This window comes from Mauremys reevesii, linkage group 2, assembly GCF_016161935.1.
Source record: "Mauremys reevesii isolate NIE-2019 linkage group 2, ASM1616193v1, whole genome shotgun sequence".
NCBI classification, from domain to species: domain Eukaryota; kingdom Metazoa; phylum Chordata; order Testudines; family Geoemydidae; genus Mauremys; species Mauremys reevesii.
The window spans coordinates 142,742,146-142,764,628 of NC_052624.1; the positions used below are offsets into that span (position 1 = coordinate 142,742,146).

Consider the following 22,483-nt stretch of genomic DNA (forward strand, 5'->3'; position numbering starts at 1 on the left):
TACATAGATGATAGTGCACAACTACTACATCCTCAATGAATATCTATGGTATCACTTCATAAAGTACTTTTGCTAAAGGTTTGTGTAGTAGGGGACCTTAGTTTTCTCACAACCTTGAGTCACATGAAAACGTATACTTTCATGACAACAGGCTTTTACCATTATTTCCACATTGATTCCAGCTTGCCCAAGACCTGGGATAGGAAGTAATGAAAGAAGAAATACTGATATAACATTTTCACCATGTGTGTAGGAAGGCAGCTCTTGTGTGCGTGCGTGCGTCTAATCATTTCAAATAGTCACACTACTGATGCAGATATTTCCAGTTTGCTGTAGCTACTGAAGACCAGGAGGAATTTGTTTTCTCCACCAGTTTTGCTAGTGCGTTCTCCCACCCCCCAATAGTTTTGCAACAAAATAAATACTTTTTTTTTTGCATTCTTGCAGGTGAAAAGGGCAAAAAATTAATCAGGGTAATCTTTTGAAACTCAAATTCATTCCAGGTCAAAATTTGCATTTAACAATATAGCAAAATGGAAGAAATGGTAAATTTTTGTCTCTAATGGGTAGCTTGTGCACTAGTCTCACTTTGTAAAAAAACATGAGGATGATAAAATTATGAAGCATTCCTGAACTGTTAAAAAAAAATTTTTTTTCCTTGGCAGGAGGCCCCAATTCTCTCCTTTTCTTCTGGATTCTAAGATTAAACTTTGCCCTTTTCTGTTGCCATCATAAGCCACCATGGAAGGAAGAAGCAGCAGGAATTGTATCTGTAAATTAGACAGGCTACTGCTTCAAAAAGCTGCAATCTAAAATTATCTGCAGTCCGAGACAAGAAAAAACAACAACATACACACACACACACACACACACGTACATTCCAAAAATCCCCTAGTCCATCTGTGTATAAGTGCGTAAGGGATAGAACAATCATCCTTAGTCCTCTCCTCCAGAAAGGTGTCTTTTCCACAGGTTTAGGTAGGACATGCTTTTCCTTCACCCCTACCTCTTTTTTCACAATCCCCAATGACTATCAATTTTACATAAAAGGAGAGATCAGTGGTGCAAAGACCCACAAAAGCCATGGTTTCTTAGCTTCCCATCCTCTCTGGTTCCCATATATCACATCACTGGTGGCAAATGCGATTGAGTTTGGGCTCTTTCTAAACAAAACATTAAGGTTTTTTGGGAGGGAAAAGGGCAATATAGGATATGAAAAATAGTATTAAATACTATGTAATGTATAAGTAAATGTGAACAAAGTTAAGATTGCACATTCAGACTTAACTTGCTACCTACTCTAATATATTGTGCTACCTCACTCTAGTTATGCTAGCAAATTATTTGTAATATTTTTAAGTTATGGCAAGGGTCTCTAAAGCATATAGATTGGCTTCCTTATTTAGCATTTGTATAAATCTTCATGTAACCCTGGATTGGGACTTAAACCTGCATTCTACACTCAGTTCTGCCACTGGCCTGCTGGCTGACCTTGGACAAGTCTCTTCATCTGCCTTTGTCCCAGTTTCCCCATCTATAAGAAGAGAGTTATGATGCATGGTTTTATTTAAGTGCTTTGAGATCTGATGAAAAGTATTATATAAAAACTAGCTATTATTGTATTATCTGAAAACCCAGATCAAGTCTTTTGTACTTTACAACTACCAGATTAAACCTTGTCACTGATTTACTCTTGCGTTTAAACCGGTTTTAGGAGCATTAAACCGATTTAACGCCACACCCGTCCACACTAAGAGGCCCTTTATATCGGTATAAAGGGCTCTTTAAACCGGTTTCTGTACTCCTCCCTAACGAGAGGAGTAGCGCTAATATCGGTATTACCATATCGGATTAGGGTTAGTGTGGCCGCAGATCGACGGTATTGGCCTCCGGGCGGTATCCCACAGTGCACCACTGACCGCTCTGGACAGCAATCTGAACTCGGATGGAGTGGCCAGGTAGACAGGAAAAGCCCCGCGAACTTTTGAATATTTCCTGTTTGCCCAGCGTGGAGCTCCGATCAGCACCTGTGGCGATGCAGTTAAAAATCAAAATAAAGAAAGAGCTCCCGCATGGACCATGCGGACGTGATCGCTGTAAGGGCAGGCAAATCTGTTCTATCAGCGCTCCGTTACAGAAGACAAATTAAAAAACATTTTTTAAAAATCTCCAGACAGACGCCATAGCAGGGACTCAGCGCACTGCTGCGTGACAAGCGTAACGGAAAGCCAAGGAATCAAATGGACGCTCATGGACTGGAGGACTCAAGCTATCCCACAGTTCCTGCAGTCTCTCTGAAAAGCATTTGCATTCTTGGCTGAGCTCCAAATGCTTCTAGGGTCAAACACAGTGTCCGCGGTGGGTCAGGGCATAGCTCGGCAATTTACGCACCCCCCCACCCACCCCCAGAAGTGAAAGGGAAAACAATCCTCTCTTGACTCTTTTACATGTCACCCTATCTTTACTGAATGCTGCAGATAGACCCGATGCTGCAGCACTCAACACCAACATCCTTGCTCCCCCCCCCCACCATGGGTGGCTGATGGTGCAAAACGACTGGTACCCATCCTCATCATCAGCCTATTGGCACATGGGGCAGTGCAAAAGGGCTGGTAACCATGCTGACTAGCATCTGTCAGGTCGATCAAGGGTGCCTGGCCCTAATTTTTCCTGGTAGATGGTGCAGTATGGCTGATAACCATCGTCATCATAGCAACAGGGGGCTGAGCTCTGTCAGCCCCCACCCTTCATGTGTAAAAAAAAAGATTCAATTGCCCCTGGACTAGCAGAGGGATGCTGGGCTCCTCTCCTCCACACTCCTTACTGTCCTGTCTGGACTATCATAGAAGCTGGAGGCTGCCTTCCACTCATTTCTCACTAACAAGTCAGTGTGTCTTATTCCTGCATTCTTTATTACTTCATCACACAAGTGGAGGGACAATGCTACGGTAGCCCAGGAAGGCTGGGGGAAGAACGGAATCAACAGGTGGGGTTGTTGCAGGAGCACCCCCTGTGAATAGCATACAGCTCATAATTTCTGCAGGATCTGACACAGAGCAGCTGTGCTCTCTGATACAGTGGTTCTCTAGTACACTTGCCCATATTCTAGGCAGGACTGATTCTATTTTTAGATACTAAAAAGGAGGGATTGACTCAGGGAGTCATTCCCAATTTTGGCTTTTGCGCCCCTGGCTAAGAGCAGCCAGGGGCACTTATGACAGCAGCAAATGGTGCAAAACGACTGGTAGCCATGATCATCTTTTTACCAATTTATGGATTGGTAGATGGTACAGTATGGCTGGTAACCATCTCTGCTGTCATGCAAAAGCAAAAGCATGCTGCTGTGTAGCGCTGCTGAATCGCCTCTGTCAGCGGCATCTAGTACACATATGGTGACAGTCACAAAAGGCAAAACAGGCTCCATGATTGCCATGCTATGGCATCTGCCAGGGCAATGCCAGTGAAAAAAGGCATGAAATGCTTGTCTGCCGTTGCTTTCCCGGAGGAAGGAGTGACTGACGACATTTACCCAGAACCACCCGCGACAATGATTTTTGCCCCATCAAGCACTGGGATCTCAACCCGGAAATTCCAAGGGGGGGGGGAGGCTGCGGAAACTATGGGATAGCTACGGAATAGCTACCCACAGTGCAACGCTCCAGAAGTCGATGCTAGCCTCGGACCGTGGACGCACACCACCGATTTAATGTGTTTAGTGTGGCCGCGCACACTCGATTTTATACAATCTCTTTTACAAAACCGGTTTATGCAAATTCGGAATAGTCCCGTAGTGTAGATGTACCCTAAGAGTATCCTCTGCAGTGTTAGCCACTGCTGTTTCTTTTGTCACTTAACAAACATTAAGTAAACAGGTGTGTTATTCCCAATTACTACATATAATTTTTTGCAATACAAAGGAGCCTCAAAGCTTTAATTCTAATGAAAGTACAATGATTAAACCCACTCCTATTGTTACTTAATGACTGTCTGTATGGCCTCCTAACTCTTCCACAGCGGAGTTTAACCCTGGGTGATTACACCAATGAACCCTTATTAGCAGCCCATAGTAATATTTTTCAGGAAACCAAAATATACAGGCCAAGGTTTTGTCCCCCTCCCATCTCCAAAAAAGAGTCAGTGTCCTAAATCTATATTTAGGCACCCATATAAAAATATCATGATTTTCAAAAGAGTACTGAGAGCATGCAGCTACAATCAACTTCAGATACTCAAAGGAGCTCAGCATCTCTAAAAATCTTCCTAGGTTTACTTAGGAGCCTAGATACAGATTTAAGGATCTACATTTAAGTACCTAAAAAATTGTAAAAATGTTTTGCTTTGAATCTTCAATATATTAGGCAAATTTTGTAAAAAAAAATTTAAAAAAATATCAGCTGTTAGGTAAATAATATAATGCCCATTGTGGAGCAGACTAGCATCTAGGTGCCGTAATCAAGGACCATGGCACCCTTGTGCTAAAGGCTATACAAATAATAGATATTGTTTCTTCAATCACACCTCCTTACTCTCTTACTTTATGGACAACTCAATGGGGTAGGGAATGAAGAAACAGCAGGATGCCGACATCTGAAGAAAAAGCCACCATAGTCTTCTCTCCCTCTACTCTCTCCTCCCAATTCAAGAGTCCCTTCCTCTACTGTTCATCCTCCCTGTTTCATTTTCTCACTCCCTCTTTGCTGCCACCCTACGTATACTTTGATAATCTGGGGCCCGGCTGCTGTGAGGCTTCACAAATATCGGTAAAACAGTTTGCAATACTCAGATGACAAATTCTCACCTTTGTGCACACTGATTAGGATGATATTCAGGATCATTTCTTTACACTATGCCAATATTTTCTTCCAAGCCATTCCTTACCACTGACAGACACTGAATCAATAATGTGAAGTCCCCACTCCAGTAAGATTAGAGTATCACAGATCTACATACAAAAACCCACTAAACATAAAATATATTAATGAGTGGGAAGAAAACACTCATCCATATAAAATTTACCAGGATCTTTTCTCTGGACAGAAGCCTGGACAGCCCCCTTCCAAGATTCCAGTGTGCAATAATCACCTACATATACAGAACAGCATATCCTGCACAGATGGTATTTAACACAAAGAATGTACAAAGTATTATACAACCCAGAGATAGGGATCTCTGAATCCAGATCCCAACTTTCTCAAAATTCAGACACAAGATTTCTCTTCAAGCCCAACACCAATAAAAATTGATACTGGAAGGGATTGATTGGATACCTAATGACTATCCCGGAGGCCTGTTCTAGGGTGCAAATACATTGGTAGGTGATACAACAAAGAATTCAGATTACTAGCAGCCTTCTTGAAACTTAATTGGAATTCTCTGCAAAGACACAGAACTTCTCCTGAAACCTTGGCTATTGTTCACTGGACTGTCTATGGCAGCTAAGTTGAAGGGTAAAACTTAGATGTGAGACCTCCGAGAAAAACAGTGTGTAGTGCTGACAATTTAGCAGGTGGCCTCTTCCTTACGAGACAGCTGGGACCATTATATAGCATAGTGTTATAGGCCACAGTATTGCTCAAGGCACTGCCTTTCTGATGAAATGTATAGTCATTAATAATCCCATCAAACCCTTTGTAATATATAGGGTGTTCGCTTCAGTGCCCTGGACAGATTTTAACTTGAGTAATTATACTCTACCTATCTAAATTCCCTAGGCTCAAATATGAACAGGGTGTACAACGTGCATGGAACTGTAATTGGACACTTTAAACCAAAATGCACACAGACTTTTCCTAGTATCAAAGGGAAGTTCTGAAACCCAAAAATAGCCATACAATAGACCAGCTGCATGAGATCAGTGTTATGTTTTATCTGTGACAGGGGACACGGACAGATGCTTCTGAAGATGAATGAAATCCCTCATAGTACATTTACTGGAGTAAAAGTATGCCGTAGTGAGTTTTTCTTGACCCTCTAGCTACTGCTGTCTGGCTTGTGCCCCGAAGCACAAGAACTGAGTAGTAAAGAAGAAACCCTCTTAACCCACTTCATATAATACTTGCCACAGGAAAAAGACCCTGTACTAACTTCCTTTGTGGATTTAGCATCTCAAGTACTCATTATCACAGTTTCCTAAGGTTTGGACCTGGTTCTTGTCCCTGTTCTTGAGACGGTTACAGGAAGGTAGTCTGCCCAGTCATTCAGGCCTGACTATAGACTCCTGGAAATGATTACAAGGCCACCAGCTCACAGGTACCCAGAGGCAGAAAAGTGATTACAGAAGGCATGGCTTACATATCTTGAGTAAGAAGCAACCGTCTCTCCATAGACATTCACAGAAGGCTCCATCTGACCAGGGGCCCAACCTTTACTAGTCTTGTAGAGGGTGTGACACAGATATACAGTGTGACAAATATGGCAATTTCCTGTAATATCGTTCAAAGACTTTATGTTAAGTGTCAAGTATCAGAGGGGTAGCTGTGTTAGTCTGGATCTGTAAAAGCAGCAAAGAGTCCTGTGGCACCTTATAGACTAACAGACGTATTGGAGCATGAGTTTTCGTGGGTGAATACCCACTTCGTTGGATGCATGTCATCCGATGAAGTGGGTATTCACCCACGAAAGCTCATGCTCCAATACGTCTGTTAGTCTACAAGGTGCCACAGGACTCTTTGCTGCTTTTATGTTAAGTGTGTGTGTTATTGTGGGCCAGGATTGAACATAACCTATTGAGAGAGGAAATGTGACAATTACTGAAACTCTCATTCAGTTTTATTACTGGAGTTCATTGTTTTAAATGAATGGTTTGTATATGACTGTTATTATCCATGGCAGAAGGCTGCCACAGCTCCTCCAGGAACTAAAAACAGTGGATGGCGATTAAGGCAAATCAGTGAGGTTGTAACCCACCCAGAGATGTACCACCTCCTTGGGAGTCTCAGGGCTCACATATACTAGTTCAAACTGAGATCCCCAGACTGGAGGCCAATAGACAAAAAAAAGGACTTTAGGTTAAATAGCCTAAGTTTAAACTGACTCAGGGCCTTCTTTCTGATCCAACAAATAAACATGGCTTTCTATCCGGAGGGAGGGAGGAGGAAAGCACTCCTTGTAGAAGGGTTGGCAGGTCAATCACCTGCCTGAGGTTGGAGTTGGGGTAAGCTTTTTAGCATGACGGTGGGTTTTTATTGCTTTTAATATGTTTCTCTGTAAGGCTTTCATCTTAAGAATAAATGTGTTTGCTTATAAAGAGCTGTGCCCACTTATAACGGTGGGCAATTACACTGCTGCCTCTGGAGAGAAAGTAAGGTGCTGATGCTGGCCTGTTGAGGCAGTCTGGCTTGCTGGAAACATTATAGTGTAAGCAGGAAACTGAAAAGCTTGGAAACCCCCACTTAGGAGAGAGATGGAGCTTTGTATGTAAGAAAGGGGGATAGCAGAGGAGCTGAGAGCCTAGAACAGGTGCCCTTGATGGACCAGAATGGGGGAGGGAGGAATACAGGTGCAGTTGCCCTGAACTGTGACACAGAGAGTCAATTTTCACAATAGTTACCTACACGCAAATTAAGTTCCCAAAATTGTATATTAAACAGCAGCACTCACCCAGGCAGACAAATATATAAGTGGATCCATTTTGGAATGATACGTAAAACTGACTGACCTGCCAGGACTAAAGAGAAGTCTGGGGCCTTGTGGATTTATAGGCCAGTTTATTTATTGGACTAGCTGTAATTTCTAATTTTAATTAATAAGGTCTTCAAGAAAATGAAACTATTTTCTGTTGTTTCATACTGCAATGTAACTGAACCAACAAGTAAAATCTTGGAGTAAAGGAAGTTTCTGCCTGTGATTACTGCTTGTAATACACCAAAACCACTCTCAAGCACAATTTGGCTACTTTTGTGACAAATAGTGGAATTAAAAAAAACCCAAAAAACCCACAAACCAGGAGCATGGCAGCATAGTCAAAGTATCACCACATTTCTGAAAATGCTGAAAAAAAGCACAAGCTAGCAAATACAATACAGAGATAGGGCCACATATAGAGTAAATTAAATCCTAGATTACTGAACAAAATAAAGGAGAGATTAAAATTGACCAAGATTAAGTGAAAGGTTAAATTAAATCTAAACAACACCAAATATAAAGTTGTCCTGAAACAAACAAACTCCTCATTTCAGAGCAATAATGAAGAACTACAACAGCAAATTTTCAAAGCTTTATTTACTAGATGAAGAATCAATTATACAATCTTTCCCCACCCCCCAACACACACACACCTGCAAAAATGTTCAAGGTAACAAGCCAAACATTAGAAGATTTCTGTAATTAAGAAATCAACAAGAATATAAATAATCTTGTGGGGGTAAAGAAATCACAACACTACAGGATTCCTTTTCTAGCCAATAAGAAAAATGTTTTCAAAGCAAAAATATTGCCCCTTTTGCGGTGTGGGGGAGAAATGAGGGGGGAAAAAGGCAACTGGTTAGAAAATAATCTCTTAAGAATTGTGACATGATGAATGACCTAAGTAGCACTTTTTTTTTGTTTAAGCCCCATGTTTATTTATCTGAGAGACTTAGACAAGGTCTTTGAGAGACCCGTATACACCGAGATTTCTTAATATCCCATGTTTTGCTTCTATTTTAAAAGGATCATTTAGAGCAGCTTTTGAAGAGGAAGGGTGTAAAGATTATTCTTTCCCTTCTGATGGCTCCATCCTACTATTCATTTAATTTTCACTAGCAAATTTTCCACTGACTTCAGTGGGAATTAGAATAAGCCCCCAGTCTCTGAAGATTTTTAGAGGCATGTTTCTGTGTGAGGGTGATACAAATGCTATGTGAGAAGAGTTTAGCTTTATTTGTTCCTCATTTTTGTAAATGAATTTAGCTTTCCAACATTTCACAAAACATACAGGAAAACACTTTCCTGTTTAACCCTTTAAACTGGGAAATACTTAGTTAAGCGAGTTTTACAGTGTGACTATAACTCAGATAAAATTGAGAGAAGAAACTAGGGTATTCTAGTAAGTGAAAATTCCTAATTTACCAGAACTAGTTTCCCCTTCTCTTCCCTAGTTCAAGAACATAAAAAAACCTCTTACCTGAGTTGCAAGGAAAAAGTGTTGGGCCCACTCTAACTTGAACTGTACAATGAATCTGTCAGCTACTGTCTGACAATTGGCTTCTGCTAGCCTTCATCAAGCCCAGCTGTGGCTAATTTTAAAGCCTCACAGGTGCAGCAATAATTAATCAGCAGGAACCTTAGTATTTGTCTTCTGCTACAGAAAAGCCTTGCATCGGAAGCATGCCAGCCTCTGCTGGCAGCCCTTGCAAGGAGAAAAGATATCAGCATTTTTAAAACCAAATAAACAAAACAAAAACACTGCCGCACTACTTTTCAATAACTCAATTTATAGAGTGTTGATATGTTTTGTGCATTGTCCTACTTTTATTTTGTTTTTAATCTTCTTAGTAAGTTTTGATTGTCAATGCATTTCATTTTTCCTCCACTTGCCCTGAGCCATCATTTTGCAAAGCTCTTGCAAACCCTTACCACAGCCTCTGAGCTGACATGAATGTTATTATGCTTGAAAGAAATTTTAATTTGAAATATAAAATATTTGCCTTTCTGGATGGTGCTGTTTGATTTTCTATGACACCAGGATGTTTGAGAATAGTAAAAATGAACTACATTTTCCTTCTTATATTTTTTTATTCCTGTTCCTAATAACTGCTTCTTCAATCTGCTTTCCTGATGCACAATTTTTGAAATTTTCAAATCCAATCACCAAACTGGGAATTTGAAGGATACCCATCATCCCTACCTCAGCTGAGACTAAATTAAATGTCACCGAGCTTCCTCACTGGAGGTCTTTAAAATTATCACTTTTCCTCTTTAAGACTGTACTGAGAATTCACTCCAGTGTCCATATAAAAAACAAACAATCTTTTTTTTTCTTTTTAAGAGTGAATACTGTTCCTAAAGGACCTTTAAAGCTTAATTTAATGGGAAAAATGATTCAGAGCTTTCTGAAGCTCTCTCATTGTCTCACCTAGTGATTTTCTGAGTGCTGACTTGGTCTGCATTTGCCTGTTGCTGTTTCAAATATATTATCATACCATTCAAAGGGGCTGATTCCCAGCCTTCTACTGGGATATAGCCACTGCTCTAGCCCTGGAAAATCTTGAGTTATATGATCTTAAGACTGTGGCACTTTTAAAGTCATTTTAGGTCATTTTTAGAGGTTTTTGTAACTCTTGCAGAGCCCTTTATATAGTTGGAATGATGCTACGATAGCTGGGTTTTCACAATAAGGTTTATAAAAACATCCCCAATAAAAAATTAAAAATCTATGTAAAACTTTAGTAAAACAATTTCTTCATCCTGTACTTATCTACCTTATGCAGAGTACATGATGAAGCAGTATAAAGCTTTTACTGAAACTTGGATGGGATGGGATGACCTACGTAATACTCATGGTTGCAATATGTGAGCAGTGCAATCATCACTAACTCATGCAAGTAGATAATTTTAGAACACACTACAAAGTGATATGGGCTTTCGGCTATTGTGAAAGATATGTCTGATATTATCAATATGGTTTTGAGAGGTAAGAGATTATATCAAATCAACAAAACATTTCTATGACTCTTTTGAATAGTGATATATCCAAAATGTTCTTCATCAACATTAAACAGCATTTTTCCCCCCATGCTGCTTGGAATCACATTTTTTCCCCTTGAAAAAAATTATAGCAACCAACAGCCATTAACTAATCACAAAGAGACCAGTAATGATGTACTAGAGGTAAGATTTCTCTTTGCCTCTGGCCATCCCTCAAGTATCCCTCCTGTAGTTTATCAGAAGGGATGAGTAGTAATACATATATTTTTATAGTTAAGAGCTCTGGACTGGAACTTAAGAGACCTGATTAAATGTCCAGCTCTGCCACAGTCTTCCGGTGTTATCCTGAGCAAATCATTCAGTCTCTGTGCCCCGTTTCCCCACCTTCACCTGTAGATTTAATATGAATTTATTATAGTGAATATTTAAATCATGTCTCCGACACTGTTTATGTCACTCTAGAAATTAATGACTGCTTAAAATTATTATTCTAATTCACAGCTACTGTATCTAGGTTGATCTTCAAAGGCAAAAAACAAGCAAATCTTGCTTTGTGTGTTTTATATATTAGTGCAAGAGTTACTCCACTGACAAGTGTTGCTTTAATGTGTCATTACTATCATTTAACAGAAGGATACTTCACAGTGCCTTCTGAATATAACATGATCCATCTTAATCAATACTGTAGCTAACATTCCAAGCTCTGAGCAACTTTCAGGTACTTACCATTTCAAAAAATAAAATAGCTGCCACAAAAAACATCTGTTCATCACAAATTTAGAATTTCTCTTTAAAATTACACAGGCTTGAGATGCAAATGGTCCTTAAATCTGCTGTTGGTTTAGGATTTCACAATATTCAGACAAGTTTAAGGTTCAATAAGTGTTCAGATACTAGAGTGATGGGTGTGTGTAACAATGTGGGACTCACCCCTGCGGTGCTTCCTGCTGGTCTTCTAGGAATTAGCTCATTTTCCAGCCTTGGAGCACCCTCTGCAGGCTGGTGTCCCACTTTCGCTTGGCCCCTGTGTCCCTCCCAGACCTGGTGCCCCATTATCTGGGGTGCTGACCTCTGGCCATACACCCCTCAGTCTCAGGGTCTCCCCTCCCTAGGGAACCCCCACCCCCTATCCCCACCTCACCTCAGTCATAGGCTACTGCCAGTCACCAACTAGCCCCGACGTCCTGGGGCAGACTGCAGAATAAGCCACTCATCACAGGCAAGGGGCAGTTGGACCTGCTGCCTCAGTCTAGCCCTGGGCTGCCCTCTACAACCCCAGTACCCAATTGGCCTTAGACTAGTCCTCAGCCTGGGGTTTTCCAGGCCGGTGATTCCCAGCTCCCTTGGCCTTCCCCCAGCCCTGCTCCACCCAGGTACCTTCTCAACTCCCTAGCAGCCAGGCCCTTCTCCCTCTACAAACAGAGAGAGTGTGTCTGTGCTCCTGTGCCTACTTCCCCAATCAGCCTGGGAGCTGCTTGCCCCAGCCACAGCCTTCTGCTGGGTTGTTCTAAGCCCCTCAGGGCAGGAGTGGGTGATCACTCCTCTACAGTGTGGAATAAGAATTGGAACAGATTAAATGAAAATATTTAGCAAAACATGCAGGGGCGGCTCCAGGCACCAAATGCATGCCTGGGGCGGCAAGCCATGGGGGGGGGGGAGGGGCACTTTGCCGGTCGCTGCGAGGGCGGCAGGCAGGTTGCCTTCAGCGGCATGCCTGCGGAGGGTCCGCTGGTCCCGCGGCTTTGGTGGACCTCCCACAGGCGGGCCGCCGAATCTGTGGGACCGGGAACCTCCCGCAGGCAAGCTGCCAAAGGCAGCTTCCCTGCCATGCTTTGGGCGGTAAAATACCTAGAGCTGCCCCTGAAAACATCATGAGTAATGGGGGGGGGGGGTTGGGAGCTGGTGGTTTACTCTGAACTCAGTGAGATACAATACTTCTTTCTAGCTGTGGCAAGTTGAAGAAAGCTGACCTTAAAATAACAACATTATGATTTAATGGAAAAGCTTTATCTAAAATTGTTTTTAAAAGTTTATTACTCTCCCTCTTGCTCAGGGCCGGCTTTAGTAACTGCAGGGCCCGATTCAAATACCCGGCAGTGGTTCGGGTCTTCAGTGGCACTTTGGTGGTGGGGGGTCCTTCACTCGCTCCGGACCCCCGCCGCCGAAGTGCCGCCAAAGACCCGGACCGCCTCCGGGTATTTAAAAAATAAAAAAAAATTAAAAGGCACCTAAGGAGGGGGGCCGTCTTAAGCATGGGTGCGGGTCCCGATTCTGGGGATTCGAGGGAATCGGCCTAAAGCCGGCCCTGCTCTTTCTGTATGTATGGTACTAAAAGGCTACTTGGCTTTACAAGTAGAAAGATAAGAAAAAAAGAGTTCCAATAGATAACAAATACTCTAAAATATTTTACAGGGGAAAAATATGTGGCATTAAACAGAATACAGGAAGACCTGGGGAAGGTTTTATTGGCACTCAGTTGAAGGGCTGCATCAAGTAACAAACCACCCTTGAGTAATGTGCCATCCCAAACCAGTGCCAATAAAACTGTTACTTCACACCAGACCATCATGTATTCCTACACTCCCATATTTAGTAACTGTAAACAGTAATCCAAATAAGGATAAATAAAAACTTCAGCACCCGTCATGCATTTTGTTTATTCCAATGTTTTAAAAGGAAACATCAGGGGGTTTTAAATTACTCATGCATAACAAAATAATCATCCCAGGCAAAATGCAGATAAGGCCTTTATATCACCATGTATTCTGTGTATACTACATCTGTTAAAGAAAAATATTTTAGAAATGTTTTAGAGAGTTTTTGAAGTGTTATTGGGAATATTTCTTGTATCCTACCAACTGTAAAGCCAGACTCCTAACTTAGTTACTGTACTGTGAGTCCATCCAAAGAGGACTGAGAGGGGCAAAAACATTTTACTAATACATTTTTCAAGACAGCTAACGATGACCTGAAATAACATCTATATAGATAAAAATAGAGTGCGGTATCATTGTATCTTCCAGGGCTATTAGCAAATACTGTGATGTCAATCTCCCTTTCCCAATGACATAAAGCTCCTGTTTCTAGAGACATAGGACTGTAAGACATATGAGCAACATCCAATATCATTCACTTTAAATCTATCACTGATCTAAGACTCATTCTTGCCCATTCTGGGTTTTGGATTAGTATCGTTTTGGGGAAAATATTTTACATGATGTAGGGAAAAGGACAAGAATTCTGATAGTGTTATTTAAAAAACAATGCAGTGGCAGTTTTGAAGCTGCTCGGAGATTTGGAATGTTTGATTAGTGGATGGATTAGTGGCCAGAATCCAAGTGAGGCAGTCAAAGGTGTAGGATGAATACAATTTATCACAAATCTCTGCAATTTACCAATTGTGTCTACAATTTCTCACACAGATATCACCACCATATATGTGGTATGTGTGGGTATGAAATGCATATACACACACAAGCTTTTTATTGAAAGGATATGACTCTTATGGTAATTGCTAATACAAAGGCTCATAATCCAGTGTACGCCCCCCCCATTTTGTTTCAAAAGTCCATTACATTCTTAATGACCCTGACCAACAGCAGCACTAGGTTTTCTCTCAAGGAGAGGCCTTGAATTAAGTTGTTGAATCTGAATTGATGTACTTATTGTACATAGCTGATTATTGAGGAGTAAAGGTGAAACCATTTAATGCAGAGGGAGTTTGCGACATTCTCCTTCCTTCTGCTCCATCCGTTTTAAAGGGGGAGGGATAGCTCAGTGGTTTGAGCATTGGTCTGCTAAACCCAGGGTTGTGAGTTTAATCCTTGAGAGGGCCACTTAGGGATCTAGAGCAAAATCAGTACTTGATCCTGCTAGTGAAGGCAGGGGGCTAGACTCAATGACCTTTCAGGGTCCCTTCCACTTCTAGGAGATAAGATATCTCAATTTTTTTTTTAAATCACCCAGTTACTTTTTCAGCCTCAGAGAGAAATTCTTAAGGAAAATGAAACCAAGTTCTAACTGAACTAGACAGAAGGGAAAGAAAAAAAAACCCCAAAAATCTATGGGAGCTTTGCACAATTAATATATTTATAACATACAGCACTTCAAATGATAAGGTTACTTGGAGCTTGGAACACAATAAAAATGGAGCCAATTTTGAGTGTTAATTTAACAAAGCTGCACAGTATGATTTCCAGTCTTCTGTTCTCTCAGAAGCCTTTTGTTTTCTTTATTTTTTACATTTGGCTCCTTAAAAGTTTTTATGACTCTTCTTTATAAAGCAGACTCAGAGACTAGCCCATTTCAGCACATGAATTGATAAATCTCATATTGTGCCTAGTTGTGTGCTATCACTATATGATATTATAAATCAATGCAATTCAAGGGGAAGGTAAAATGTATATGAACCCCAAAGGCCCTAATTTAGTAGTTATACGGACATAAAGCTTCCACTTGTTTATGTGCAGAACTAGACATGAACTTATGTTGAATTCCTCTTTGGACTTGATAAGAATCCAGCCTTTTGTATACTGTGGCAATGTCAATGTGAACAGTGATAAGTAAAATGTGCAGTTATTCAATTTGCTCCTACATTCATGTATTTGCTTATATAACTATAACAAATCTCTAAATAATATTTCAATATTCCTTCCTACTTCCATGTGCTCCTCTACCCAGCACTATCCTCATCTCTTCCCTCTTCTACCATTACTTATAACCCCAACCCTGTTTTTGTCCTTCTTCTTCCCATCCTCAATGACATCCCAGCTTTCCTTTCTTTCACATTCTCTCCTTGATCCAATTCCCCCCTCCCCTTCTTCCCATCTAGGTGATATGCCCAGCCCTGTTATCTCTTAAATTTCTCCCTGCTATGCTATGGTATCAATACTGAATCACAATATGCTGTTCAATGTGTTTTGGGATATATTGGTAAATTGCTTTGAATGTTGCAAACCTTTGATGGTAAGAGGGAAAATTTACATTCTTTGGTATAGATTGGAGATCAAAAGGTCTGAAAATACCCACTACCTACAGTTTGCACAGTCACTTCCCCTCAATCTCTCCCCACAAAAAAACAAAACAAATAAAAAACATCTATGGAGGAAAACATTTCTCAAAACAATATCACCATGAGACTGGGTACATCTGTGATTAAACACAAAACATCCCTTCCACTTAGCAAATTATCTGTCCCAATAAACATAATTTGTTCAGTACTAGAGTAGTGATGTGGGAGAATAAGTGAAGGTTTCTATACAATTTTCAGTTATGTTGTATGGTACAGCAATAGACAGGGAGTCAAGGAACAGGGTCTCCTCTTAGATCAACAGCACACTTATAGGATGAAGCTCCGGGGGGTGAAGGGGAGAGGAAATAGGATGGCAATGGTCCTCATTTTATTTTACAACGAAGACCAGGCACTGATGTCAAATACAAAGAGCTCTTTTGAGGCACAGAGTAAAAGGAATGTGATCACTTCCAGTCCTCACTGGAGGGATTGATTTCTAAAACATTTCAGTATGGGACAAATGAGTATTCCAGCTACTACTATTGTTCAATTTAAGTAACAGAGTAAAGAACTAGTAAATACCAGTAGCTGGTAATTTAATGAATTCAGGTCTATCTAGGAAATCTTGGAAATACCATGGGAAACCCTATATTTGAGAGACCTCCTTGTGAGTATCTAAATCAGATGATCCATGAACAGTAATATAATGTCAGTTTTTGAGCATCTTTCCCTAATGAGTGCAGTAGAGAGTTCTGCTTCAAAAATCAAGGCACAATATGGTCTTGTAAGCCTGGCTACTACTCAGATAATCATGAATGGTGAAATTCCCTGCTGAGTGCAGAGTGACAGCACAAGGTGTTCTACTTCCATCCTCAAAATGGGGCTTAAGTTGTGCATCAGCCTTGTGTTGGCTCTTTACTTGGAAGTGAATTTCATCTTAAAACTTCTAAATGACTTTGCTGATCTAAGCAAAAGACCCAAACCAACCAGGATTCACTTGGCACGAACAACCCTAATTTGTATTCTAGATGCTACCAATTTGTCAAAACTAAGAGCATCAATCAAAGGATGAATCTCTTTTCATTTGGATGGATGTAGTCCACCTGTTATTTTGTTCTTTATTGGGGATGGGCTGGGGACAAGGGGAAAGGAGATACATTAATTATTTCCCTTTAATTAATTTCCGTCATCACGTTTAGTACATACACATCTCGATCTTCAGGAATACTTACAAATGAAATATGACAGTACAAGAATTGATTTTACAATAAAGTAACATTGTAAGTCTGCATGTAAAAGCATGCCCAATTCTTCTATGAAACACTATTCACTTTACTGTATTTATTTGGAGCATCAATTTAATGTCAATTTAAAAAAAACAAACAAAAACATCGCTTTAGCGTATCTGGATCCTCATTGAAGTGAAGGAAAATGTCAGATTCATGGGGTTTATTGCTGTGAGTAGCATACAACCATGCTTTGGTTTTGATTGTTTAAACTTTTCATTTCCCATTTTTTCTTCTGAAACTTTCAAAAATATGACATGACTTATACAGAAAATGTTTAACATTTAAAAAAATCAGAGTCCAATACATTATATTCCCATCTTGCCACTGGCTGGTGAAAAAAATTTAGGCGATAAAATGAATTGAAAAAGATTAAGACAAGTATTGTAGCACAAAAGAATCACTGTACTAGGTAGCTGATCTCATTGTACTGTAAAGAACTCACTAAAAGGAGTAGTTAGGAATATTAATAAATACAGTACAATTTACAGAAAACTACACAAATTGTCATTCTCATATTCCACATAAATCATTTCACAAGGAACCTATTTTTGAAAGCATTTTTCATGTTCATTATAATTAATTTTGGATAGTTACACAGTTTTTTTCCCCCTGATATGCTATTTCAGTAGGATTTTCTAAACTTTAAAAATAAAAAAATAGAACCCCTAATTTCAAATAAAGGTTATTTTTATGTCTTATTAGTGAAGGCAACATTGTAACAAGTTATTTGATTAGGTGCAAATAAAAATGTTAAAATCACATGTAGCTTCATTGAACAAGCTCCTAAGATGTACTATAAGCAGGGTTTTTTTTAATAAACCAAAGTAAGGATTTAAAAAAAAAACCTAAAACTGATTATTGAAGAACTCATTAAATCATATTCTTACCATTAATTCTCAACGCGAAAGATACATTAATGAATGATTAAACAAAGCAAGTACTAATTGCAGCTAGTGGGACTCAAATTCAAGTTAATGGAAAACTAATCCATTCTGCAAGATCAGCCAAACAGAATTATTCCTTTAGAGTGATGTTATCTTAAAATTGTTATGACACCACTTTACCAGTCAAATGTTACCATCAAGTAGGAATATTCTTCCCCCACCCCTACTCCCATATGTTAAATGGAGAATAATATGGGTGTGCTTATACCCTCATTAATGTGTTCAGCAAGAACAAACACTCAGCTCACTCTTGATTGCTGCTAGCTATGGCGTTCATTGTGCCCTTAACTTATATGGCCTACAGTGTAATGGGAAGAGAACAAAGAACTTCTCCTTTGCATGATCCATGCAGTCCATGCTATCAAGAACAGCAAACTCTGGTTGCATTAACTTGCTCCTCCAGAAGCAACACTACACAAGTAGACGGAGCTATGGTTCTAACACAGCAGCCAGAATAAATGTCTGGCCATGTGAAATAGAATATGCTGCAAAGGGCTGTAAAAAATTATTCTCCCTCCAGCACCAACAAGGATAGCTTGACCTCCCTGGACCAGAAGATTTCCCAGGATCAAATGGACAAGGCTGTCTACCTCATTTAAGCTTCTATTTGTCCTTGATACTGGTGAATTTTTAAATGAACCTAGGAGGTGCACCCAGAAATGGAATCAACCTACCTTCATGAAGGGAAGTTGGATGAGGGATTAAAAATGAGAGCAAGAAAAGAATGAACGTACAGACACAATCACAAGTCCCGGACAATGGTTTCTCAACAATGGATCCCTATGAGCCAGTATGGAGAACAGTTTAATTAATAATGTGAATGTGATAAAACTGTACTCCAGAGCAATGATAGAAATTTTGATAGACACTATGAGCCAGATTCACCAATATGCTCCAATTACTTAGCACTGTAAGGCCACCTTTACCCATCCAGTGTTAAGTGGAAAGCAACAGAAATGTACCAGTGAATCTGGCTAGATGTTCTCCCAAGTATCAGTCAACTTTTTTGTAATACCAATGAAAATGACTTTTTCCCAATCTGCACTGGCAGCTGAACAGTTTGGCTTCTTGACTACTTTAGTTTGGCATAGACTGATCAGTTTTATTTTTCTTAATATCATTATGTATAACTTTAGTTTTTTTTCTTAATTAGTTGGTGAAACCTGCATTTTTAATTTCCCTGATTGCATAGGCTCTGACTCTTGTTCTTACATAGATACCTCCCACCCACAAATTAAAATTGTTAGCCCGAGGGAGCGATGCATACAGTACCCTCCCACTCTGACAGTTCTAAAATTGAGTTAAGAGCTGTAGGTGCTGCTGCTGCTACTTCTGCTTTCCCCATTCTTTAATTGCTCTTTACTGTTGCACTACATATTGATAATAATGCATGACCTTTTACTTAGTTCTGCTTATATGCTGTGTTTGGTGGAAGGTCTCCCAATTATACAGACTTCTGCAGACAGATTGCAATGCTGACATTTCTATAGAATCTCATAATTTTTGCAACATTTCCATTTCCCCTGAGGAAAAAAAGAAACAAAAATAAAAACAAAACCCCCAAATCCTCAGCAGACTCAACTCTCCCCGCCTCATTTTTGTTGCACAGCGGTCCTTATTTTTTTCTCTAGCAAAACTGGAAAGATATTCATCTGCTAGCTTCACAGTGTAATATCAAGTATTTTATCATAAAGGTTTGAAGCATATCCAAATTTAAGCTCAGGGACAAGGATTCTGATTCAGAGAACTGTCATTTGTTGCTGCAGGCTATGCCTTTTGTTTCCATGACACCATCCCAGTGTGTTCATTACCATATTTTAAGCTGTGTTCCCAGCCTGGGCAGACAGCCTTCTAGTCCATTGATTTTAGGACTGTATCTGAACATGTTCCTTCAACAGAAATAATCATTGGAACCAAACTGGCTTCTCCCAGAGAATGTGACTCCACCAGCAAGACAGAGAAAAAGAAAATTACTTGGGAACATGAATTAACAGCAATAAATAAAGATGTATTTTTACCCTTGCAGATGAATAAATAAGAGTTAATAGTGCAAAAGTCATGATCCAAAGTGCTACAGTTGCAGCAGGTTGCATGCATGCTAGTGAAGTAAAAATAATGTGACATACATGAATTTGAGAGTAACATACCAATCAGGCTACAAGCTGTGGCATGGTGAAGGAAACAACTGTATTACAAAAGTTAGCCATATGTCAGGTGTAATGTATACCTTGCCATTCATTCAATATGCATAGCACATACCCACAAGGAATTCATGCCACTAAAATTTATTTTTGCATAAGTGGGGTTTGTGAGAGTTACGGCAATTTCCTGCAATATCCTGGACAAACCTTATTGAATTAAGTTTTTCAGAAGCAGATTGTATTAATAATACAAAAGATGATGTATTATTGTGGGACTGTATGGAACTTCATTAGGAGGAAGAACAGATTAATTCAATCTCTGGTAAGTACTGTGATCTTAAAAAGACTATGTTGAATAACATGGCAGACACAAAGGATCTTTTGGGACATTATGCATGAAGTGGAATTAATTGGAAATACTTTGGTGGAGGGGAGTGAAAACTTCCACCTATAGACTCAGCCTTTGAAGCTTTGCTCTGAGGCGGGAAACATTTGTCTACTGATCACCTATTTATATGAGGGCAGTTCATAGACAAACTGTATAAAAGAGTAACTGACATGGGCCTTGTCTACATTTAAATTGCTAAAGCATTTTAGTGCTTCAGTGTAGACATTACTTAATGTGACAGAAGAGATTCTCCCATCGATATAGGTGATCCATCTCCCTGAGAGGTAGTAGGTAGGTCAATGGAAGAATTTTTCCATCAACCTAGTGCTGTGTACACAGGGATTTAGGTAGACTTAACTATGCTGCTCAAGGGTGTGGATTTTTTCACACCCTGACTGACACAGTTAAACCAACCTAATTTTCTAGTTACTCCTGGGGAAATTCTGCACCAAAAAATTAAAATTCCTGCACAGAATATTTTAAAATTCTACAAAATTTTGCATATTTTGTCAAAATAACACAATATTATCACACCAGTTTCAATTATTTTGGTAATTTATTTCAAAACACCTGCCAGCAAGTATGCCTGTAACAACAGAGACAGGAAAAGAGGATTCAGGAAATGTTCTTTTGACAAATAGATTCTTTACTAGGCATATTAATATAGAATTTGAGTAATTCATTTGAGCTACAAAACAGAAACTTATTTTTTGCATCGCTCAGACGCAGTGCAAAAACATGCAGGAGTCAGGGGTAACAGAGTTGCTGAGGAAGAGGGAAGGATCCTGGGAGTGAACCTGGAGATTTGATGGGTGTGGGTGAGAGAAGTATGGCAGAGAAGTTTACTTACCTTGTGCAATAACGGAGGTTCTTTGAGATGTGTGTCCCTGTGGATGCTTCACTTCAGGTGACTGTGTGCCCCTGCACCTCTAGTCAGAGAATTTTGACAGCAGTACCTGGTTGGGCTGCACATGCGTTCTCCCCATCTTGAGCCTGAAGCAGTGGTTAACTAGCATTGTGCAACCAGCCTCACCCTCAGTTCCTTCTCTACCACTGTGGATCTTACTAGAACTCCAAAGTAGAGGGGAGGAGGGTGGGTAGTGGAGCACCCATAGGAACACACATCTTGAAGAACCTCAGTTACTGCACAAGAGTAACTTCCTCTTCTTCTTCGAGTGATGTCCCTGTGGACATCACTTCAAGTGACTGCTCGATTGCATAGTGTTGAATGAATGCATGGGCTGATGCACAAGTGACTGCTTTATGTATGTCTGTAATAAGTACATTATTAAGGAAAGCTATTGATGTGGAGAGTGACCTGGTAGAATGTGTTCTAACCCCTGATGGGGATTGTAGTTCGTGTTGACAGTAGCAGAGATAAATTCACTCTGAAATCCATTTGGAGAGTCTCTGCTTAGATATAGCTTCCCCTTTGAATCTCTCTGTAATAGAAACAGCTTTGGTGCCTTCCTAAACATTAGTGCATTCAAGGTAAAAGACTAATGCCCTTCTGACATCCAGAGTTAAGGAATGCCCCTTCTTGCCTGTTCTTATGAGGTTTAGGGAAGAATGCCAGAACATGGATGGGTTGGTTGACGTGGAACAAAGAAGGTACTTTAGGTAGAAACTGAAGTGGTCTTTCATTCTTGAAAAAGATGGTGTATGGGGAGTATGCCATGAGGGCCCCAAGCTCTCCTACATGTCTTGTGTATGTGATGGCGACAAGGAAGGCTACTTTCATTGAAAGGTGTAATAGAGCACATGTAGCCAAGGGTTTCAGCGGAGGTCCAGTAAGGGAATGAAGTAATAATTTAAGATCCTATAAAGGTGTTGGGACTCTGAGTTTGGGATAGATGTTCTGGACACCTTGTAGGAATGGTTTTATAATTGGATGGGCAAAGACTGAGAACCCATCTACTTCATGGTGAAAGGTTGTGATCACTGCAAGGTGTATTCTGAGTGAGCTCAGAGAAAGATCTGATTATTTTTAATTGAAGTATATAGTCCAGGTCTAGTGGTAGAGGAGAGATAGTGGCTCTGATTTCTTTGTTCTGACACCATGTTTAGAATCTCTTCCATTTCTG

The 22,483-nt window shown here is 40.1% G+C and overlaps 1 protein-coding gene across 1 annotated transcript in view; it reads right to left on the reverse strand.

The window, feature by feature from the left end:
- LOC120397288 overlaps positions 1 to 22,483 on the reverse strand; it is a 121,987-nt gene that overhangs the window by 96,483 nt on the left and 3,021 nt on the right. The window contains exon 2 of the mRNA XM_039522985.1: positions 9,104 to 9,194. Within this exon, the coding sequence (XP_039378919.1) occupies positions 9,104 to 9,194 (91 nt within the window). The remainder of the gene's footprint in view (positions 1 to 9,103; positions 9,195 to 22,483) is intronic.